General features: G+C 41.0%; 1 protein-coding gene across 1 annotated transcript; it reads left to right on the plus strand.

Moving 5' to 3' along the window:
• The first annotated feature begins 47 nt into the window (after positions 1-47).
• On the plus strand, positions 48-24,163 carry LOC136437908 (chromosome-associated kinesin KIF4A-like). The gene is made up of 30 exons (XM_066432487.1): positions 48-223; positions 1,903-2,060; positions 3,975-4,092; positions 4,482-4,672; positions 5,363-5,446; positions 5,783-5,949; positions 6,344-6,438; positions 7,163-7,276; positions 7,968-8,143; positions 9,213-9,268; positions 9,837-9,897; positions 10,035-10,112; positions 10,568-10,626; positions 11,132-11,237; positions 11,821-11,877; positions 12,118-12,294; positions 12,785-12,885; positions 13,363-13,507; positions 14,017-14,127; positions 14,475-14,558; positions 14,905-15,021; positions 15,852-15,950; positions 17,082-17,227; positions 18,189-18,318; positions 18,962-19,132; positions 19,869-19,982; positions 20,552-20,629; positions 21,154-21,258; positions 21,824-22,036; positions 22,814-24,163. Exons 2-30 carry the CDS (start codon positions 1,944-1,946, stop codon positions 23,174-23,176), a joined length of 3,633 nt encoding a protein of 1,210 aa, XP_066288584.1. The 5' UTR covers positions 48-223; positions 1,903-1,943; the 3' UTR covers positions 23,177-24,163.
• The last annotated feature ends 1,026 nt before the right edge of the window (positions 24,164-25,189 follow it).

The raw sequence follows: 25,189 nt of genomic DNA on the forward strand, positions 1-25,189 counted from the left end.
CATGTTACTGGCACTTAGCCCGTTCTGTTCTGTGATTGGTCACATGGTTTAAACGAGCCAGGTTTGAAATTATTACAAGACGCCAGACACGTCTGTGCTTCTTTCTTAGACAATACGCTAAGGCAGCGAAATCTGGTGATAAAGACAAGTATCGTCCATGATTCTTGAGGAACTCTGAAAGTGTATGCCGACAGAAGGGAGCTTGAAGTAGACGCTACGTTGGGTAAGTTACTACTCAAAATCTTTGTGCACGGGCAGTTTCTCAATCCAGAAAAAAATGACAGCCTTTTCCCCCCGCTAGAATTTTATTAGAAATCAAAGTCCTGATGAAAGAATGAAATAGTTTACTTTATGTTTTTCAGCACATGGTCATACTAGACTAAACATCGCCATCAGAAACTGGGTTTGCTTGGTTTTATTCACCTCCTAACTTAATTTCGGTTGCAAATATATTTTAGCCCCCCTCCCACAAAAGTATGCAGGCTTAGCTTTGGGGACTCAGAGTCAAACGTCAAAAAGGGTTTCGTTCACTCTTTGTACTGGCTTTGTACTGCGTAGAAATGCCCAGCCTTCACCCGCCAGCTCCTCAGCTCCAGGGACAACAGGCCCCCAAGGAAATTTTACCACAAACCACCCCTAGACTACTAGTAGAGTTACAAAAATTTGACATGAAGAACCCAGAGGTCTCACCAAACTGCCCAAACTGCGGTGCTCTGGAGACCACCAGACACTACCTGTACCACTGCCCTCGGTACGAAAAGGAAAGACAACACATGCTGCTAGAAGCTGAGAACTTATACAAGACATACAACATTGCAGAGGAATGCAGAGACACGGATATCGTCACTCTAGCCGGGATGAGAGAAGACCTTCCCGAGACAATCAACAAGCAGATGTACTTAGCTCTCTCCCGGTACATTGAGAGCAGGCACAGACTCCATGTGCTCTCCTAGAAACACTTCCAGCAGCACGCAAGCACAAGCGACCAAGAGTTAAACACCTAGAGAGACAATACCCTCGTATCTGAACCAAGCGTAACACAGCACCAAGAGACCACGTCTAGCGATATAATAGACGTTAAACAAGGACAACAACAACAACAACATCGAGCCTGTACATGTCTAAAGTGGACCTTATTAAGCCTCTTGTTAAGTTATGGACAAGTCGTTGAAACAAACATCCATCAAAACATCTGTCAACCAGTAACTCACTTTTCTATATTTTTTTTTCTGTCCTGTGGCGCAAGTGGTAAATTATGCACCCCCTGCAGCTGGTTGGGTATCTGGATCAAATTTCGTCAAATTTTTATCGTTGAGCCAGAGTTTGACCCTAGGCTAGGGTCGAACCCCAGCTACAATATATATGTTGTAAGGGATTGCATTCGTCATTTCGGATGGTGATATAAAGCCAGCAGTCCCATGTATGGGGGAGCTTTAGAATAAAAGCCTCTACCAGGCCCCACGGATGGCTGGAAAAATAGTAGAAATTGGCCAAATAGAGTTAATAGTATGCAAGGGAGTCGGCTAGGGAGAGAGTGTCCAATATGCCATCCTAACGGAGCTTGCAAGAGAAACCCTGGCAAATATTCTCCCTACAGCCGCATTAGCCGGTGTACTAGTAGTTAGTCTGGTAGAGACTAGAGTTTTAGTGTAACTGTAAGCCTCTAGCAGGTAAAAGAACCCAACACACGTACACTTATCCAGAAGAGTAGGGGTGACCTGGTGTGCTTGGCTGAGTACACAAGCAGTAGCGAAGCCACATTGCACTTTTTAATTCTAGCTAACGAACTTGCGTCATGCTTCCTCCTATCTGAGGTTCGACCGCTTTGCCCCTACCTCTTTATGACATTAGCCTTGATGGAGAGAGCCCCAGGTTGCTTAATTAACTCTATTACTACCACAGGTTGAGTTCTATTGTGTGGATCTGAAGCTGTCCGTCCCAACATGCCTGAGGACAAGGCTATACCCGTTCGCGTGGCTCTGCGATGTCGTCCCCTGCTGCCCAAGGAGACCATGGAGGGGTGTCAGACTTGCCTGCAATTTGTCCCTGGGGAACCACAGGTTTGTATATATATATACAGTTAAACCTGTATTAGCGGTCACCTTTGCATAGCGGCCACCTGCCCATAGTGGTCACTTTTTGTCGGTCCCTTGGATTTTTCCCATTGACATAAGCATTAAGAATTAGGCTATAGCGGCCACCTGTCCAACGCGGTCGCGGCCAGACGATTTTCGGTCCCGCGAGTACAGTAACACTGCCGATAACGGCCAATGTGCGCCGGTGGAAGCCGCATCGCCACCGCACGCCGGGTTCAAAATCTTCATTTTTTTAATGCAGTTATCAAGTTTATGTGAACTAAACTTGACAGGATAATAATAAAGAAAACAAGAATGTTTTATCTTCTTTAGATTATCCATGGTTTGACGCGAAGTCAAGTATTTCTTCACATGGCTTGCGTTTGTACATCGTAGCATATTTGACTATTTCTGTGCATTTGGACTGGACAAAGATTACGGTAGTTTTTGGAAAATACAACCCGCACATGTATCTGATGCGCTAAGTTCGCGAATTATTTCAATGTCGGCGCAATATTTCCGTTTTCCCCGGGAATTCATCCGAAAATGTACTGCCCAAACACGACTTTCAAAATGGCGGAGCAGCATAAAGGTCATCGGAAGACACCACTGTTGCGGAGGTATAGTCTGTTAAATCTATTTTGCTGCAAACTATCACTGAGGATAATTACTGAACAAAAAGCTTCAAACTAAATATGGATAACATTACTATCTTGTAAAATTTGGGCTGTTGCAATTTTCTGAAAAGAAAGAAGCCCTCAAAAGAGCGACCTTCCTCTCTTTACCCTATTAGCATAATGGTAGAAGCCGATCATGACAAGCAAACAACAACAGCTTAGGAAAATTGTCGCCACGATTTTATGTTTGAAAACGGTCGAAAACGAACAGTAAGTGGCAACTGAGCAACATGTATTTTGTTCTTAACTAACTAGGGGGCATTTTGCTGCGAAGGACTTTGTTTCATATGATTAAAACTCGTTGGTGACGCGTGTGCCGGCAGCGAAGCAGTCGCGAAGGATCAAGAGTAGAAAATGGCGATGCTGGTCTGTTCAGACATGAAGCTCGAGCAAGCCATGGATTTTGGAGTTGGCGGATACAATCATTCTTTTTTCAAGCCCATAATAGAAGTAAAAGAACAACAATCGAACTTCTAAAATGTGACTTACCTATGCAATGTTTACACGTGTACTGTACGGTGAATACATGTATCTCAGTGGGTACTGAAAATATGTGTCACTCGTGGTCAATTAATCAACATTTTCTCCATAGCGGCCACCTGTCCTTAGCGGCCAGTTTTGGCCAGTCCCTTGAGTGACCGCTATAGACAGGTTTGACTGTACTAGTAATATAGTACGTAAATATAGAATACAACACGGGTTATTCCGTATCATCCAAGGTACCAGCCCGACCGCGGGTTGGATCGCCCAACGGCCGGAGGGAATACACCGTGTTGTATTTTATTTATGTCATACCCACCCAAGAAAACACACATTTCAATGCGGAATGCGCCAAAAGCTGAGGGAATTTTGTGTCCTCAAACACAAAACTGTAACAAGATTGATTCCAACCTCCGAATCCGGTATTCAAATTTTCGGCAGCGGCACAACCGGCGCGCGCGAAATGCATTTGAAATATTCTATGGAAGCCTGTGTGATACAACTCCCAAACCCCATGTGATACGGATAGTTATCACACGGTCTGGGACACCCGTATCAGGCCCTGGCATGACATAATGTAAAATATAGCCTTATTCAAGTTATAGCTGGAAGGACCTACTTGAGTACTTCTACAGAAATGATTTTTCCATTGTATTTTGTACCAATACTGGGTACTGGTATACAGCCTCATGTATGAAAGTTATGATTTTCCCAAATATGTATATATGTTTTCTTCTATCAGGTTCTAGTACTGGGCACAGACAAGGCCTTCACCTATGACTACTGCTACAGTATGGACACCATGCAGGAACAGGTCTTCGAGGAAGCAGTCTTACCGCTTCTAGATGGCTTCTTCAAAGGTGATTTTCTTATTTTACAATTACGTACAATAGTTTTTTTGCTTTGCCACTCATATTCGTCGTAACAATTTAAAAATGGATAATTTTTATGTAGGATTTAATTTGAATACATGTGTGACACAAATTTGCTTGTTGGGACGGAAAACAAATTCACCCTATCCACCCAAAAATCTGAACTTTGTGACATAAAATTGATGAAATGTATTGCGGTGACGTAAGCCCAAAATGACATATTTACCGTTGAAAATTAACAAAGAATATGGATTCCCAAACAATGTCCTTTACAGCCCTTTACAGCTGTACATTACACAAAGTAATAATGTTAAAAGAGCTGTCAGAAGCTTGAACTAATTCATTAATCTTTCCTTCCTGTAAACTCTTACACACAGGTTACAATGCCACAGTGTTGGCCTATGGCCAGACTGGTTCAGGTAAGACCTACAGCATGGGTGGAGCCTACAGTTCCAGTATACAGGACCAGTCTGTAGTGGGTATCATTCCCAGGGTCATTCATCACATCTTCAAGGGTATCGAGGAAAGAGAGAAGTCTCACTTTACCATCAAGGTCTCATACCTGGAGGTATGTTTGTTTGTTGAATGTTGTTTGTTTGTTTTGCATAACTGGTAAACAAGGCTTTCAGGTAGGATATAGAGAAAGGGCATCCAAAAATGTGTATGTAATTACCAGGGAAACAGGGCATCCTCTGGGTGCCCCCTGCAAAAGGAGGGTGTCAAATTTCTTTGTTTTCTCGGTGAATGGCGTCCAGAAGACGCCCTGACGCCCTGCTAGCTAGTACTAGTAGCCTGTCGTTAACTGCCTTTAGATGTAACACACCATTTTTGTACAGTAGGTACGAACTGCATAAGACTAGACCGTAAGGTTTGATCCACTCACACTGGGACAAGCCCCTACTATTTTTGATAAGTGCGGTGGGATCTTTAAGTAAAGTACTCGAAGTGTGGCTCTCCTCAAACGCAGGACCTCTACATCTGGCTTTACGTCCCATTCCAGAGAAGTCCCTAACCAAAGCTAGATACTCATTATTGCAACCTGTGTCACTTCAAGTGAGGAAATACTTTTAAGCACCTTTCCCATGGGTACAACATTGGGGCCTGCTAGGGATTCAAACCCTAGACTAGAGCCTTAAAATTCTAAGTCAACAACCCTAACAGCAAGACCATTTTGTCATCTCCTCCAAAATGTAACTCGAAATTCTATGTACTTTCGATTTGTGTTCACCTTTGTCGTTGTGTCTCTTATTTCTGACAGCTCTACAATGAGGAGATAATAGATCTGCTGAGTAAAGAGAAGGAGAATATCGTTATCAGAGACACCACGTCCGGAGGCATCTCAGTGAGTTCTCATTCCTTAAAGACAGACTTAACTTTAAGATTAGGAAGAACTGAAGTAGAGTTGTTTAGAAAAAGTTAAAGGTTTTGGGAGAAAAAAAAGGAAAAACGGTCTTGAAAAGTTTCGGAAAAGAATGCGAAAACACACCACAACTGTTTGTTCTAGTTTATTATTTCTGATCGGCATGATCATTTAATTCAATATATAACAAGAAATATTAGAGGTATGTTTTTACAAGTTTTTAACTCAAGCTGCTAAAAGGACAAGTACATTTGCAATGTTTTCCTGTAGCACATAGAAAATTCCTAACCCCTGTACTGTTGCGCCACCTATGTATAGATAACGGGACTGCAGGAGATCACCACACCTACTGGTAAGGACTTGGTTGGCTGTCTGGAGGAGGGAAACATCCATCGTACCACGGCCGCCACTGCCATGAACGCCACATCCAGTCGATCCCACGCCATCTTCACCATAAGCATGGAGCAGCGGAAAAAGGACGACAAGTAGGATTGATTACCTTCGCAAGAAGGTTATGTTTTCGGTTTTGCCTTGGTGGAAGGGCTGTGGATGTATGTGTGTTTGATGTAAACAGCATAACTCGAGAAGCTGTAGATGGATTGTCATGATATTTGGTAAGTGGGTACGTAGATGTCGGCAAGACGTAGGTCAAGATAAAAAATGGGTCTCCTGGCAGCTTCTTACAGTACTGCAGCGGTACTTGAATGTATGTGTGTGTTTCTTTGTTTGTTGGCAGCATAACTCGAGAAGCTGGGATGAATCCTCATTATACTTTTTTTCTTTCCTTGGTTTCTGGATATTTAAAAAAAAAGATTACTCAAGATGTAAAGAGAAAAAACAGTTCTAACTGATTCTCTTGTTATGTCTTATTTTCCACAGTGCTGACTACTGTCTATCAAAGTTCCATCTTGTGGACTTGGCCGGATCAGAACGGGCCAAGAAAACGAAAGCAGAGGGAGACAGATTTAAGGAAGGTACGTGTGACCAAAATATGATCTGACTACCTGGGAATCATACAAAATTGATTGGACATAATGTTTAGCATTCAACATAATGTAGATTAAGAATAAGATGATAAACTAATCGCTATTCATGAGAAAAGGAAAGTTTTTCTATGATGTTCTCGATACTCCTTAAGCAAGAAAAAGGAATTAACAACAAATTTTTCTCCGGTAAACAGTAAATATATGACTTGTTAGGAAACAGTAGTGGACAACCTCAAGCCAACTGTCCAAAATACAATGTATGTATAATTTTATGTCATATCTTCAAAAAGGATGCTGTAGCTGCAAGTTCGGATTTCCCGTTTAGAAATTACATGTATACTTTATTCAAGCCCATGTTTCGCCGCATGTGGCTTCTTCCGTGGTTTGTTTGTTTGTTTTATTCAGATCTCCATTAGTGTTCGATCTTAACAATTTATACAGTAATCTTCCTGGAGTCTGCCTAATTAAATACAATTTTATCAATACAGGAACAATACAATTAAATCAAATACAGGAAGAACGAAAACAATTGTTAGATAGTAAATCATAAAAAATCAAATATAAAGAGCTTAAAAATGAGCGGAGAGGTCGGTAGAGCTCGAATGAGCACAAATACGATGTGTTCTGACTGACTTTTAAAGGCCAGGTGCAAAGTGCCCTAGATGGCTCAACAGTTGAACAAACAATGAATAGATAATTATCTTTTTTTCAGGAGTGAGCATCAACAAAGGCCTTCTGTCGCTGGGAAACGTGATCAGTGCCCTGGGTGAGGATAGTCAGAAACATGTCCCCTACAGGGACTCCAAACTCACCAGGCTTCTGCAAGGTAGGGAGAGGAACTCATTTATTGTTTAACAACGCAAAACCAAACAAGAGTTCCACGACCTCATATCTCCATGAACAATTCTATTCATGCAAATGACTTATACATTTGCATAATATATGCTTGGTCATCAACACCTTTATCTAACTTACACATGTTGCAATATTGCCAGTCCTATAATTTTCCAATCAAATGAATTATGGTGTTTTTGCATTAATTATACAAATAAGGAATTTATTTTACAGTTCCAGAGGAAGCTGCTAGGGGGCCTAAACCTACACCACTTCTTAGTTACATCACAAGCTATCTTCCACCCAAAAATCAAGACCACAGCACGTCCAGGTCAAAAGATACAAAAATTGTTCTGCTGCAGTACCAAGGTCACATACCAGGGGGCCCAAAATCGACCTTGAACTTCGGCTTCACAACACCTGCCCACATACCAAATATCATCATAATCCATCAAGAGGTTCCTGAGTTATGCTGACTACAGTAGTGAGGAAACACAAACAGACAGACAGACAAACAGACAAACAAACACACGCACAGACACACCCAAAACTATATCTCCATTTTTCATGGAGATAATGATACCGGTGTGATAATGATACTGGGTTCTGAGCCAAAACCATTACGCCAACAGACCACCACATGCATTGATATATCAGGCTAACATTTTGTATTGTTCTTCTAGATTCCCTGGGGGGTAACAGCCACACAGTGATGATTGCCTGTGTGAGCCCTGCTGACTCCAACCTAGAAGAGACCATCAACACTTTACGCTACGCTGACCGTGCCAGGAAGATCAAGAACAAACCTGTTGTCAACAGGGATCCCCAGACCGCCGAGCTACTCAGACTCAAACAAATGGTACAGAAAGCATGTATACAAGAAATATACAAGGAAGCAGTTAAAAATCATAAAGCGTGTATCTCACTGGACTACAGCACATTGGCGGCCTAAACTGGATTTGTGTTACCCTTGACTTTATAATGAGAATATCATGCAAAACGTGCAAGTGTGACTAAAAAGACAACAAAGCGTAAAATGAATGATTATTTTTTTTATCGACGAAATTTGTTGAGCGCACTCTATCTGTCAAATTACTTGGATGCAGGTTCAGTGAAATACCCACTTTTTTATCTACAGTACATGTACAATTATTCAACAGGAAAACAGCCCAGGCTTTTGGTCTGACATACACATGTACCATCTTTACAGGCCCATAGCTACAGTTGGTTGTAGGACTTCTCACAGCTTAGCCCTGCCTATTCGACTTCAAGTGTTGTTTAAAACAATATAGCTCTAGTCTATCCAACTTGATGGCAATGAGTTACTTAACAGTAGTTCAAACCCAACACAAAGGAATTCGAAGAAAAAATATTCTTTCATTTAAAATGCTGACTTGATTTTCCAGTCAGACCTTTTGTCCACACATGGAATATTTTACATGATGTACATGTAGGGGTGGGTACCGGTACCGTGTACCGGTCCAAAACCGGTATTTCTTAATTGACCTGTCAAAAAAAAACAGTCCGTAAAAAATCAGTGGACCGGCCTATGTACCGATTAGAAAATCCATAGTACCAGGCTACCAGCAGGCAGCCACGTAACTGGTCTAAGAAAATACAAAACAGCAGATTTAACGAGTCGTTTTCCGTTTTCGAAGACGTTAGCTGTGAATCATATCTAGAAACAATGAGTAAACAGACGGCGAGGAGAGTATAGTTATAATTTTGAGACAAAGTGCACACCTAAGAAATTTTATCGTTCCAGACATGACGTTTGGAGACTTTTACGTGTGTCTCGCTCTCTGTGTACTGCGACACTACTATAATCAGGTACAGGTCCGGACCTGGACCTGACCCCCTGGACTGGACCTGAATTTTGTGTACCGGTACCCACCCCTATGTACATGTAATTTTCCACCCCTGTACAGGTACAACAACTTCAGATCCAACTGATGCAGGCACAAGGAGGGGTCATTTCCACAGGGTAAGCAAGGACCACTTCTCTATCATGATTATTTTCTTTCCTTTTGAAGAGCTGACGCAGTAAAATCCATCCCAACAGCTGGTACATGTAGCTGAATCATTAATTCTCCCAAATAGAGCTGTGTTCCTAAACAAATTTTAGGCACAGGTACAGGTACAGGTACACGGGTTAAGGTACAGGTCCGGACCTGAACCTGTACCTAAACTACTTGTTCGGAAAATGCTAGATTTTCAATAAGGACAAAAGCATGTTTGAACTGGTAAAAACATAATATTTGATTGTGATAGGTACTTTTTTTTATGAAAACACAGATGAAAATTTGACTCCAGCCATGCAAATGTTTTTTCTGTGCTTTAGTGCACTGCCACAGTATTTTCATAGTAAGTTTATCTGTCAAAGTGGCCATCTCCTGAGTCAGGTCCAGTAAGGATACAGCAGGGTCAGGTATTTTGGACCTGTACCTAATTGATTGTACCCAGCTCTACTCCCAAATAAAAAGTATTTGCCTCGTGTCATGTAAGCAGAGAATAGGGATGATAACATTGTTTTCACTTGTTGTTTCCCACAGGACTGGCCCTGTCAATACTGGAGATGTGCAGAAGTATGTTGCAAAAGCAAAAACATTAGAGGTAATGCCGCTATAAAACAATTACTTGTGCTTTTCTAACTGTAAAGATAATTAAGTTCCCATGACATTCCTTTTGCTGTCTTTATTAGGAAAGAGAAAGCAATAGAAAGGTGTTCAGTTTGTTATTGTTGTTTTTAGGAAGAGAACAGGAAGTTGACGAGCGAACTGCACTCAGCTGTGGAACAGTCCACTCAGATGTGTGAGAAAGCCATCATGGTAAGTCAACGATTTGTTTTTGTCAATTTCTATGCGAAAAATAACTTGTCTTCTGCATCCCCTCGGTTGTCAGTCAGACAAGGTATGACAGGACTCGGATAGGACGTTAAATGGAGGTCCTGTGTTTGGGGAGAGCCACACCCCGTGCACGTAAAAGAACCCACCTCACCTTTCGAAAAAGAGTAGGGGCATGCCCCAGTGTGCGATGATCCAAACCTTACAGTCCGGTCTGGGTAGACATCTTGAAAAGGTGATAGTCACCTGTTATGTCAATTATCCTTCCTCAAATGTGGTAAATCTGAATAAATTAATAAACCGTGAGCTTAAAACCATCACAAAAAGTGTTTCCATTTTGTGACTGTAGCGCTACTATTGTTTCAAACGCGAACTTTAAGTTTAACGTCCGTGAACATTTCTGCATTTACAGTATATTTCTTTTCTTTTGACCTTTTCAGGCTGAGATGGTTTGTGACAAGTTGAAGACAAAGGTTATGGAACTCAAGGAGCATGATGGGTAAGTGCACCTGTCAATTTTTTAAATGCTTACCTGTTAATCATTCAATAGTAGTTTTTTTAGACTGAAGGACAACTGATATTTTGTAATAACATCACAATGTAATTACACACAAGTCACAAGTGCTTTTGTACATCAAACATGTTTTGCGTTCTATATGATTGTTCTCCAAAAAAAATGTTACTGTAATACTAATTCTTGTTTCTTTCACTGTAACTTTATGTTCACTGTTTTCACGGTCACCTCTGTACCGTGAACTTATCATCATCGTGAAAAACCTGTTGTTATTATTCATGATTCCTTGACACATACCGTTCTGTATATCACTTGCCGCCATCGTGAAGTTAAAGTTTAGTGAAAATGTCCATTTTCCTTACACCGTGAAATTTTGCTACTATCAAGATTAAGTGAGTTCTAGTACGCTACATTGCAACAGTTTCATGCATAGTTCATTTTGAGTTTTGTTAGTGACGTTGACGTCACAGAATGTTAAAATTGTTTGCAGGTGCACTGCGGACCTGGGCCAGCTGATGTCAGATGTAGACAGGGAGGAGGTGAAAACTACCATAGACTGTGTGACAGAACTGCAGCTCAGAATCAAAGACCTGGAGGTGAGTGTGGGCTGTAGCTGTGTCTGTACACTATAAGCCTCAGTCTATAAATATAGTTATATTTACTTCATCTTTAATGTGTTTGATACAGGATGTCCCTGTAGCTCAATTGGTAGCGGCTTCGCAGTTGAGCGTTCTGTTTCCAATTAGTTGGATCCGGGAGACCCCGGATCGAATCCGTGAGGGTATCCTTGTCGGAGCTGCACCGTCTTTCGGAAGAGACGAAAAATGGGGGTCCTGTGTTCGAGGAGGTGCCTCGAGCGTGCTACAACAGCCTCATTACTCACATGGGTACCTACTGGCTGTAATAATACAACCTGTTGAATTATATTTCTCACAATCAAATTTGAAGTGTAATTGCCAACAGAACACAAAAAATTGGACTTACCCAAATTTTCAACTGGATCTTCCAATTTTTTGTGTTGGCAATTACAGTTCGCCTTTGATTCAGAATGACTTTCACCAAGTCAAGATTACTACCATGGGATGGTAAAACCTTTATTTGCCATTTATACCACATGTAGCACACTGAGCATGTCAATCAGTTGACCATGTTACTAACAATAATATTGTTGATTTCCAGACTGAGCTAGCCTCTCCTGGGTTCCTGTACCCTGACGGGGAAGGTGACAGTGGGGAGGTAAGTACATGTACAGACAACAGAATTTTGAGCCTCGGGTAACCTAATACCTTCTGCCTGCTGGGGCAGCCTTTTAATATCAAATTGTATCCGCTTTAGAAGACATAATACAGAGGATTTAAAAAAAAAAATTTAAAGTCTAAATTACGTCCATATACAATGGAAAATTATGACTTGTGGTACTCTTACAATTTCAAACCATTCCATGATTGATTGATGAATGACGTTTGATTCCTCCAGAACGGTGAGCCGCCATCCATGGACGCCGACGAGTTCTCGACGGAGCACGCCCTGCGGCAGGCCCAGATGAACAAGCAGCTGGCGGAGCTGAACAAGGCCCTACAGATGAAACAGGAGCTCGCCACCAAGATGAATCAGAACGACAACTGTATGGAGGAGGTCAGGTCCGAGTACGAGGTAATATTTGCTGGGGTTTCGTCCAAATGTCTTGTGATAGCAGTCTAGATTTGAAATTTGGTCTAGGTTTCAAACTTGGTCTAGATTTAAAACATGGTCTAGATTTGAAACTTGGTCTAGTTTTGAAACTTGGTCTAGGTTTGAAATTTGGTCTAGATTTGAAAGCTGGTCTAGGTTTGAAACTTAGTCTAGGTTTCAAACATTGTCTAGGTTTGAAAGTTGGTCTAGGTTTGAAGCTTGGTCTAGGTTTGAAACTTGGTCTAGGTTTGAAATTTGGTCTAGATTTGAAAGCTGGTCTAGGTTTGAAACTTGGTCTAGGTTTCAAACATTGTCTAGGTTTGAAAGTTGGTCTAGGTTTGAAACTTGGCCCAGATTTCAAACTTGGTCTGGATATAAAACATGGTCCAGATTTAAAACTTGGTCTCGGTTGACACTTGGTCTAGGTTTGAAAATGGTCTAGATTTGAAACATGAATCCGGTACCTCCTCAGGCCAATGTGAAGAAGCTTGAGGAAGATGTGAGCCTACTACTAAAGGAGAAGGAAGAACTCTGCTCCATGCTACAGGCTGCCAAGAGCAACAACTCTCTCAAGTAAGAACAAAATTATGTGTCTCTCTCTCTGACAGTCTTGATAGAGATTCAGAGTTGTACATTGTAGATCATTACATTCATACTCGTAGTAACTGTAATACAAATTGATTTAGGATTACCTTAAGTGGTGTATTGTGTCTTAAGATCAATTTTCATGCTGTCCCAGTGTCTGATAAGAGGGATAGATCTAGACAAATGTTTTCCTAGTGTAGGGCATCCAGAAGACACTGTGACACCCTGCTAGCTAATAATCATTAGTAATACCCTGACTTTGGTAAATTTACAGTGTATATACAAAATCCTCAGCATTCAATGTCACAAAGTTTGTCCAATTCAAACCAGTATTTTTTAGCCAGTGTCAAGCCAAGGATTTGCAGTTAATATAGAATAGCTAAGATCCTCCTAGTAACATGTTTTTTTCTACCAAAGTGTTTAAAGAATGACAACTTAAAAGTGCTTTTCTTTTCTTGACTCAAGGCTTTCTGAGCAGCGGAGGAAGCGTGTGAAGGAGCTTGAGACCCAGATCGGACTGTTGAAACGGAAAATCACCGACCACAACAAGATGGTCAAACTCAAGGAGCAGAGCGACAAGACATGTTCCAAACTGAACAGGGAAATTCAGGTATGCTGCAGCACTTAAGTTATATAGTTAAGTATTAAGAAAATTAAAAAGCTGCAGAAACTATGGAAGGGGTCTTCCGAACATATTACTGGGAAGTTGAGTAACATACAACTGTATGTGTCTTGTTCAAATTTGCAGATAGTGTTAGCTCCCATTGGGTCCTTGTAAACTTGTGCCTTCTGTCAATGTCTCTTTAGGTAATGGTTGTCACTGTCATTGGTTCATTTAGAAATGTTGATAATGTACAGCTGTCTCTAATTGGTTATTAGAAAAATCATGCGGTCTCTGATTTGTTAGCACCATTTCTCATTGCTTACTTGGAAACTTGTACTCTCTATCATTGTCTCAGGATATTAATCTCTGCCATTGGTCCTGTCTGTGATTGCTTAATCAGATTATATACAGATGTCTCTCATTGGTTATTGGAAAAATCGTGTTGTCCCTGATTGGTTCATTTGAAATAGCAACACCTCTCATTGGCTCACCTCTTGTTTCTCCATGATTTTTAGTCCATCAAGCAGCAGCGAGTGAAGCTGATGAAGCAGCTGAAGGAGGAGGCTGAGAAGTTCCGTCGCTGGAGACAAGAGAAGGAGAAGGAAGTCATACAGCTCAAACAAAAGGTGACATGTTTATGTATCAGATATTCTTGTTACCTCCTTGTACAGAGGTTTTCGATTTTGGTGTGTCTGGATACTTGGCAAGTGTTCTTGTGTATCTAGTTAATTGACTTCACTGTCAGTAGAGTGGCAGAAAGTGAATGGGAGTATGTTGTCACTGCAAGGGTCAGAGCAAGTGACAGGAAGATGAGTTCAGAAGTGGTAGAACAAGAACTAGACCTGACAGACATTCCAGGTCATGGGGTCAATGGGAGAGGCTACTGAATCAGAGGGAGGTCTTGTTTTTGTTCTGTGTTTTTGCAGTCATAATATTTGCTTGAGTTTGCTCATGCCAGCTTTATTTATTGCAGGACCGTAAGAGGCAGTTCAAGTTGGTGAAACTGGAAAGAGACTACGAGAAGTCACAAAATGTGCTCAGGAGAAAAACTGAGGAGGTAAGTGCCAGCGATTTTTAAACTATCCCTAAATTGTATTCGGAAATAGAGCTGATACAAGTAATGACTACCCCTGGTACATTTCTTAATGTTTTGCAAAGTTCATTCTGGCTACGTAATTCCATCATGTATTTTTGTACATCATTCCATCTCACTTTTTTGTTGGGTCGTACTTGTAGATGACTGGTTGCATTTGAATTGTCCTTTTGTGGCTAGTCCAGACACAAACTACAGGTACTGCATTTGCAAAACTATTATCTTCTGGTTCCACGAGGACACCTAGCACTTTCTCTCAAAACTACAGGAGCAGTTGTCAGAATTGATATATGTGTATCTTTATTTACAGGCAGCAGCTGCACAGCGTAGACTTAAAGATGCACTCTCCAAGCAGAAGGAAGCAGCCCAGAAGAGGAGAGACACGAACGAGAGGACTGACTATAAAGGCTTGGGTACGAGAGTCAGGGTAGGTGGATTTTCCCATTTTGTTTAGTTTCAAAGATTGCACGTGATGAAGAGAGCTCAGAGCACAGAACAAAGTTGGAAAAGGCTTGGTCATCATTGCAGTATAAGGCTGCTAGTAAAGGGGCCTGGTGTTCTTGGCTAAAATTGCAAGCCAGGTAGTGGAGCAGTTGCACTCTGAGCTATCAAATGTGGATGGTGTTCAGCACCTAGGACAGGTCTGTTTACCTTTTTGTTGATCAGCACCAAGGATATGTGTGTTTAACAGTGTGTGGATGATGTTCAGTACCAACGACTGGTGTGTTCGTTTTTAGAACCAAGAATAGGTCTGTAATTACCTGTGTGTGGATGGTGTTCAGCACCAAGGTCAGGTGTGTTAACCTGTGTGGATGGTGTTCAGTGACAGGTATGTTTACCTGTGTGTGGATGGTGTTTAGCACCAAGGACAGGTCTGTTTACCTGTGTGTGGATGATTTACAGCACCAAAGACAGGTCTGTTAACCTATGTGTGGATGGTGTTCAGCACCAAGGGCAGTTATGTCTACCTGTGTGTGGATGGTGTTCAGCACCAAGCACAGGTCATCACATTTTGTTTCAAGCATTACAAGTTAAAGGTCAAATTTTTTTCCATACTCTGCTGTTTTGATACATTTTGTATTAGCATCCACTAAAATTTTAGGTCCAGAAATTGTCAAAGTTATTGACTCTTGTTGGTCAGTTTTGGCTGAATGTCAGCTCTACTGATATGATTTTTGATTACTTTACATATACAACTTTGAGATTCGAGCTGTTTTAATTTTGAATCAATTTTTCTGCTTCCTTGATTTGCTGTAGACATGGCTTGGAGAGGAGCTGGAGTTCTTAGTGAGTGTTGGTGAAGCCAGAAGACACCTGGACAGTCTACTGATGGACCGTAGATCCTACTCCTTACAGGTACTGTTAATTACATTTTTTTTACAGGGACTTAATTTTGCAATAGAAGGGGAAAGGAGGTTTTTCCCAGTGTTTGATTGTTAGTTTGATGGTTGAAACAATTCTGAAGTACAGTATAAGTAATACAGTAGAAAAATATATATTCGCAGTGACATGAATTCAAGGTGACGGGCTTATCGTGAAAGTAGAGCCAGCGTGAACATTTTAAGATTTACAGTAACAATACCAAGTTGTTTTGGTTTACTGCATGCTTTGGAAGTCCTGGATTTGAACCTGAAAACCTTTCAAATTAATATCTAGAGAAACATGACATTTTAGCAACTATCCTGGAAAATAGGAATGAAAAATAGTTACGAAAGTATGAATATTATAGTTATAGAATCATCAGTACTCAAACTCTACATTTTTTGTAACAGTCCCTAACTGATCAACACGAGATACTAGTAGTTGTTTGTTTGTTCTAATGGCACATAGGGGGCGGCAGGTAATCCCGTATCAGTAGCAGAGTAAATTTTTACAGGGAGGGGATAGCCACTTCCTGAAACACAGGACCCCCATTTTACATCCCTTCCAAAGATTGGTCCCAACCAAGATGCCCATTCCAGGATTGAACAAGGGCCTCCCAGTTTGCATCTAGTTGGAACCAGGAGCTCACCTGTGAGAGTGACCAGTTTTGCCACAGGAACTGGAGAAACATAGTCACCATGTTTTTCTGATGATGTTGAATGTTAAGTGTATAGTTTTCCTTGGATGTAGAAAAAAAGTATGCCAAAAATGATTACTCAAGCAACTGGATAAAGTTTTGAAACAGTCAGACGTTCCAGACAGCATCCACTGTCTTTCGTCAGTGACTAACGATAGGACTGAGAACACCAGGTTTTATACCAAAACTCTGAATAGATATGTTAATGAAGTTAAGACAATTTAGGATGTCTTGAAGTAGTCTTTAAAAGAAGATTAATTCAAGACAAAGTTTTGTGCCAATAGTGGATGCTGTCTGAAACGTCTGACTGTTGCAAGACTTTATCCAGTTGCTTGAGTAATTATTTTTGGCGTATCTTACTACCTGGATGTCTAACTTTCATCAACCTAGAAAAAAAGTGTTTTAGATAACGACCGTTCCCCCCACAGCTCCAGCAGCTGCGTCAGAAGCTGGAGGAGAGCCAGCCGCCGAGGAAGCGGTCCCGCTCGGGGTCGGAGAGCGAGGGGGAGGGCCAGGCCTGGAGGGAGCAGGTTCACCAACAGGTGGCTCAGCTGGAGCAGGACATCCAGTGCAGGTGGGACACCTGTAGCCTCTTAATCAACGGCAACTAAAACAGGGATACTGTAGTCCAGCTAGTGCTGTGTACCTAAATCCGTCTTCAGATCCGGATTTAGATCCAGAGATTCAGGTTCAGGTCCGGACTTATAAGTGTGCTGAAAATATTATTTTTTTCCTGTTACATGTCAAATTGCATATTGGCATATATTTTACACGCAATTTGAAAACTGTATTTGCGAAATTATATACAGTCAGTAGTAAACACAAAAGGTCAGTTATAAACACAAAAACAGCAATGTTTTCATATTTTTCTAGTACGAATTTCAGGATCTAAGGAAGGTTTAAGATGGTTTCAAACAAAAAGAAGATTATAAGCTAGATTTTTATTTTACCTGAACCTAAACATTAGGTCCAGTCCATATCAGTTCTGCGGCTTAGGTACGCAGCACTAAGCGCAGGCTATTAGCTAGAAGGTCATCATGCCGTCCCCTGGGCATGCTACAGGTCTGGAAACTTTCACACCCTACACTAAGAAAACAAGGAAGTAGACGCCCTCATTTTTCAGGGATACCCTGTTTCCCTGGTATTTACATACACATTAACATTGTGTTCATCACACACATACTAAGGATATGAAAAATCCAACGAAGTTTCAGTCATAACTTTTACAGTTAGAAAATTAATGACTTCACTTTATTCGATTTTCGAAATTCTATGTGTACATGCACTCTTTGTACACAGTCAAAAGTTGTATTCCACCGATGTTTCGGTGACCATCTGTCACCTTCCTCAGAGCAATTCTGACTGGTTCACATTGCACTACAGCATATAGGTGTCACTGCTTATACTACCTTCCCAAAAGAAGTATTTGCATTATATAGTGACAATATGTACATTAAAGGGTCTTTATCGGTGACTTGCCAACCTGATGAAACTATTCACCGTCTATGCGTACATGTTTTATCCTTCACCCACAGAAATGCCCAGATTGCCGACCTTCAGCAGAAGCTGGTGGATGCAGATGTAGAGGAGAAGGCTAAGAGTCGCTGGGAGAACATGCGCTCTCTGGTGGAGGCCAAGTGTGGGCTCAAGTGGCTCTTAGACAAGGTACACAGCAGGCTATTAGCTAGCAAGCTTCGCTAAGAAACAAAGAATTTAGACACCCTCCTTTTGCCTTGTTTCCCTGGTAATTACATGTCCCCATCACTCACACACGCGCACACACACTGCGACTGTTTTCTTTTCCTCACACCAGACACTGACACAGCATAAAATTTGATCAGTCTGTCGTGCAGCTGTGCTGGGGATATTTATCAGTTTATGTATTGCTGGCATGATCAACTGTCACTTATCTATGTACATGTAGAGTACTACAGTATCGTAAGAATCGTAAGAATAAATAATTGAAGATCTGGTCTGTTTTCAGTTGTGCCATGAAGTTGTTAGTATTTGTGTGTTACCTCCATAACAGGTGCCTTCAACTGTACGATTTCTAGTGTGTGGAGCATAGACAACCTTTAGGGGGTAGGCAGGCAGAAAACGAGAGAAAAAAATGCAATGGTTTTAAGTTCGCAATGAAGCGGTCACCACGAAAACTGTAAACATAAAAGCACCGCAAAAATTTCTGCATTTACAGTACCGAGCAGCAGTTAACTTGCCAAGTACACTAAACATTGTACATATAGTGTTTGTCCTAAGTCGTGACCACTGAAGTAGCGAGAATTTTAAAGGAAATTATTTTCCCCCACAGTTGGTGGAGTCACAGATAAACGCCAGCACGGCGAACGGAAAAGTGGAGGAGCTACACAGCAACCTGAACGAGACCGTTGTGGAGATGCGCCGCTACCAGTCGGAGGTCAACGACCTGAAGTACCATCACGAGGAGGAGAAAACCAACCTGCAGCGGCAGCATGAAGACAAGGTGACTTGGTCTTTTTTTTGTATCCCGTTGGACAATTTAAAGTCTATCTCCACTTTATTTCCATATCAATTCAATATCACTTTAATGAATGAATGAATGAATGAAGACCTTTATTGCACATTTTGCCACACTTGGCTAAGTACAGGTCGCAACAAAACAAAATAACAAGTACAGTTAACGGATACAAAAGAATATGACTATCATTAGATAAATTCTACTTCTCCTCGCTTTTCTGTTATAGTAGAAATAAAAGAACAGACGTGTTTTTCAATGGAAGGTTTGTCTAGTCGCATTAGGAATATGAATTTTTGTACAGTACTTAAATGTGTGAAGTAGGGAAATAGGTTTTCTACAAGCTTATACAGTGAATAAAATTGTAATTGCTTTTCTTTGAATTATCAAAAATATCTTAGAATTAAACCCAACCTGGATATATTAGAAGTATTTCAAAAGAATTCAAATGTTCAGGTGACAGATAAAAAAAATGCACAATTTGCCCAAAATTTAAGAGACCTTAATGTGCATTTTGTAAATTTCTGGAATTTATGTTCCTTGATATTCCACCCATTCACAATGCAGACCTCAAAAACTCCATTTTCTCCCTATCTTGAAATTAAATCACAATTAAATGCAAACTTTGAAAATGGTTGATAATCAGAGTTTGCATCAGAGTACACAGAATAGATTAATACAGAAGTTTTTGTCCCGCTAACCCAGCATATTTTTGCATGCGTAGATCCTGTACCTGCTGCGGCAGATGCCGAGTTCCCGCGGCGGGAGCACAGCGGGGACGGCTGAGGCCGACACCAGCCAGCGGGAGACGGAGCTGCTCGACAAGCTGGAGTTCCAGGTGGGTGTGGCAATGATACGTCACCATGGTGACATGATTAGTTGATTTTGTTCGGCTGACATGTAGCCAAAGTAGATAGCTATTTTCAAAGGCCAGCCTGGGAGTTTAGAACTGATGGGTTTGTATGCATAGGTGTGGATAGTTGTCTTCCTTGCTTCCTTAAACGCTTGACCATCCGCTTGACCATCGGCTTAGCATCCTGTACAAAGGACTAAATCTAAAATGGCCGATATCTAAAATGAAGAAGAAAAAAAGAGAGGGAATCCGTACCTTCCGACCCTTATTTTTTCAGGACCCGTAACCGGAAACACAACATTTTTTTCTTATGCCCTACCAGTTGGGTAGACACTACAATGTCACTACTGTAACAATGTTCTGTGGCTGATCTCAACAGAAATGAAACAGCATGAAAAAAAACTAAATGACACAAAACTCTAGCAGAAAAGCCCACTGACATATGCATACTACAAATGATCACAAAATAAGTTGATTTTATTTGAAAGTTTTGCTGCGTGCCTGGCAGTCTCAAGAGATGTGTGTAGTACATGTTTTGTTTTTGTATTTTCCAGGAGAAACAGATAGCGGACTTAAGCCATATGCATGAACAACTAGAGGACATGCGTAAGGAAAACGAGAGCCTCAGGAAGGTAAGTGATATTTGGAAGATATGGATCTTTAAAGTTGTTTTATTTTGAAAGCTTGTTTGAAAATTTGGGAGAGTGGCGTCAGTGTGGCGCAACGGTTAGAATGTTTGACTCATTAGGTCCCGGGTTTCCCTGACGTTGGAGTGACACCCACTGAGCCTCTTCAGCTTATCTGTCAAAAGTGTCCCAGAAAAACGCACACATTTGATGCGCCAATGTGCCAACATCTGCACAATTGCCAACAAGTCATTCTTTAGAGAAGGCAAATCAGGTCCAAAAGGAGGATGACAAAAGTTTGAGGGGGAAAAAGAATATCTAAATAATGGTAGAGTTCTTATTCAAAGTCAAGGGAAAGGGCCTGCCATTACTATAATACTAGTACAGAATATGAAACTTGCCTTGACTGTAAAAAAAACTTCACAATATTTCATTTCACCTAGAAAAAAGGCTTTAAACTGGCAGGTGAGAGAAATGTAAGAATGGTGTTGCTTTTTTGATGCTTAGAAACCTTTTACTTGTGCCTGCAGCAAGTGACCCTGGCCAGCTACAAGGGGAAGAAACTTTCCCTGATGCCTGAGATCAGCGTGTCAGCTGTCCCTACGTCCCCTGGTCCCGCCAAAAAGAAGGCAAAGGTGAGACTTCCTTCTCCTGATATGACAGTTGATGGTCAACACTGCACTTTCGCCAGTCCATATGGGTCCCAATTTGCAAGCTCTTTTCACATATGGACCCTAAAAAGAGGACACTTTCTGTTCAATTCATCTGATACACAAGTTGGTAATTGTTCAGACCTCAATTAAGATTTTACAATTTTTACAAAAGGTACATAACCATGTTTATAATAATTATCTCCATGAAAAATGGAGATACAGTTTTAATCCTGTCTGTCGGTGCTTTTCCGCATTTTGTGGCTAAGCATAACTCAAGAACGTCAGGATGGATTATAATCATGATATTTGGTATGTGGGTAAGTGTTGGGTAAACAAAGGTCACGGTCAATTTTGGGCCCCCTGGTATGTGACCTTGGTACTGCAGCAGAACTTCCATTTTTTATCCTTTGACCTGAATGTACTATGGTCTTTATTTTTTGGTGGCAGATAGCTTGTTATACTCTAGGTTGAGTGTTTTCCTCCTTGACCATTGGAAGACCAACATTTCGCACATAGATGAACTTGAATTCCTTTTCTCTCATATCAGCCAAAAGCCAAGAACAACAAGCGCAGGACCATGACCCTTGAGACAGCGCCGGTACAGCACTACTCGCTGGACGAGATCTTGAGCAGCGAGGAGAGCGACGTTGACTTCAATGACGACGTCGAGGCTGACCCGGACTGGCGGGCCACGCCCCTCGCCAAGCAGCTGGCCCAGAGACGAAGGCGCGTCAGGGATGGCGGAGCAGCCAAGCCCAAGGTTTCTATATTCATATTTTTGTCCTCAAAGGCACCCAGAGCACTTTAATTATGTGGCTTCCAACTCGAATTAAAAATCTTAATTAAAATTTTAGTCAATTCTACGCATAGTAAGTTTCAATAGCACTATACCATTGCATATCGACATTCAAGGAGCAAAGATGCAATGTCGTTGTGTGGTGAGCACTGATAGAAATCCCAAGCGCTGTCAGCGCCGCTGGGGGCATCCATTTTTTTTCTTCAAATTTTCCAACTTTTTGGAAGGTGACGTCACGTCACTGGAACTTGCCAAGATTGGACCGTTCCAGTTGAACACCAGAATCACGCACAAGTACAAAGGAGACAGCACTAGCGGACTTAGTAGTAGTTGGCAATGTGTTTCATAAGCTCCGTCCCCTTGAGTGTCTGAGACGTTTTCTTTTTCATTGATTTTCTTTTTTTCTGAGCATTCATGTTGCCAATGCAGTGAGAAATGATGTACATGCCCTGCTTGTCATTTCTGTACGTCCCACTAGCAGTGTTTTTGACGGAGGTGTTCCAAATAGAACAGGGGTTTCTATATATGGTTTTCGACAGGAATGGTCCATTACCGACAACAAAACAGTTTGCGTTCTGTTTCAGTCTAATTACACTAGGCGCGTCAAACTAAAGGGATCACTGTAGCTTATTTTTGTGCAGCTTTTGAGCGCTTTTAACATGAAATTAAACTTTATTTGCCCCAGGAGAAACTTTATTTGCACTTGACGGGTTTTTTCAATCATTTTACTTCTTGTTTCAGTCACGACTTCAGACGTTCTCGATAGGAACCAGCGACAGCGACTCGGTCCCAGCCTCCGACAAGCGAGAAAGTTCTGAGTACGACGACTGCTTCTCCGAGGGCATCAAGTCCCTCCAGAAGAAGGAGGCCAAAGTGCAAGACGAAAACAAGGAAGTCAAGCTGCCAAGGAAACCAAGGGCGAAGAAACGTTCCACCTCTATTGCAAAGAAGCGGAGCAGCGAGAGTCTTACCGTTGAGGAAAGCTCAGAAAATCCCCTCTTTGCAAAGAAAGACACTGCAGAGTTAGGTAAAGGTGGAGAGAAGAAGAAAAGGAAGCTCCTGAGAACCACCTCTGATAACGGCTTCTTTGGCCCTCTTAACTGAACAATGCCATATCCTTAATGCTGCTAACTTCTAAACTCTCTATCCGTGTACTGCCAAATATTTTCTCTGAAGAAGCATTGGACTTGATTATGGTAAAATGTTTCCCTTACAATAAAGGAAAAGAGGATGATAATAAGTGTTGACAAGAAAGATGAGATAGGAGAGTAAGGGAGAGCTAGAATGGAAACCTGTACTAAGCATTTTAATGGATCAGTGCTCATATTCTTTGTGACATTTTCTTGCTACTTGTAGAAGGTAGTTCGATCCAGTCTTCCATCAGTTGTCAAACTTGAATAAGTGCTTCACTATTCAGTCTTATTTCTTTTCAGAAGTTTTCATATTTTGCTGCACTTTTGTGTAATATCTTTCATGTACTGTATGCACAACTGTTTTTTGGTCATATTTTTGGCATACGTAATTGTCTTTTTTTGTACATATTTCTATGCAATCACTGACCTCTTTAAGTTTAATACGAATTCTGAACCTGTGCCTTTCCTATTACAGTACAATTCTATCACAAAAATGTTTTTATATATATACATGTATGATAAAACAACTAGAATATGCAACAAATCCACAAGATTATGTTAGATGTTCAAACTGTCTTATCTTTTTACCTTCTTCAGTTATACAAAAATAACAGCTTTTATTGACAAGAGAAGGAAATAAGCACATGGTAGTTTGCAAATGCTTAAGATAATGCATTTGTTTTCAAATTATCAGAATCGTGACACCCATATTATACAAGAGACAAAAATAGCCAGTTGGTAGTTTCAAGGCTTTTTCAAATTATCATGAATTCAATGTGATTCTCTTTTATTTCAGAGCAGCACTACAGCTTATTGTGTCTTTTCTAAATGCCCTTATTGACCATAAAGGGAGTTATATGTACATTGTAATAAGATGAATCCTTAGTTAAGAGACTAGTACTAAAACTTTTTATTAGGTTGTGTGTCTTATAAACTGAATAAAGATTCTGTAGATTTATTTTGAACAAAGTGTTTTTATGGGTTGAGTTCTTCGCACTACATTGTATGGGTCCCAAGCTCTTTCCACATTAGGGCCCTAGAAAGAGGACTTTTTTTATTCTTAAAGACAGGTTTTTTGTCAAAACATACATGACTTGAAACCAAGATAAATATCACCACATTCCGGACTAAGAATACAAAGGGTGTCAAGTGTTCTTTGAAATGTTGTCCAAACAGCCGCGTTATTAAATTTTGTTCAGGCCACATTATCAAGGGGAGATATTCTTTTTTTTTTAACGATCTCGCTCAATGCAAGGCTGCAAGAGGCCACTTCTCGACATTGAACTAATGTGGCATAGGTGAGAGACAGAGGTGTGTGTTTGTTTTGAAGGTTTGTAGGTTGTATTCGGGGAGAAAGCAGTGGGCTGGGAGGGAATTCCAGAGTTTTGCAGTTCGTGGAAAAAAGCTGTTACTGTAGAATGACTTGGAGGCTGGTAGCTGTACAGTATAGTGGTGTGAGTCAGAGGAGAACCTGGTAGTACGCTGAAAAATTCTCTGTGGTGGGACAAGTAGTGAAAGTTCATCAGAACACTGGCCTAGATGTGTATACATCTCAATAGGCTAACTACAACAAATGCAGAAAAGAGCTTGTTGTACCATCATCTGAAGCAAGTACACTGGGAATTCATATGCGATGAAACACTTTGTGTATACAGCTCAATTAACTAGACCCCCCCCCCCCCAATATTTATACATGTATTGTGTCCTTGCTAGAACAAATGCAGAAAACAGCTTGTTATTGTACCATCATGGGCAGGAACTTCATGTACACTGAGTATTCATATGCAATGAAACACCTTAGACTGTCAACATTAAACTGTTCTTGGAGATGTGTATACAGCTCAACTAACTAGAACAAACGTTGAAAACAGCTTGTCATACCATCATGGGCAGGAACTACACTATATGCAAGGAAACACCTTAGACTGTCAACGTTTACGACATATTTGCCAATATTTGGCATGTTGACCACCGTCGGAGGGCT

This window comes from Branchiostoma lanceolatum, chromosome 7 (assembly GCF_035083965.1).
Source record: "Branchiostoma lanceolatum isolate klBraLanc5 chromosome 7, klBraLanc5.hap2, whole genome shotgun sequence".
NCBI lineage: Eukaryota > Metazoa > Chordata > Leptocardii > Amphioxiformes > Branchiostomatidae > Branchiostoma > Branchiostoma lanceolatum.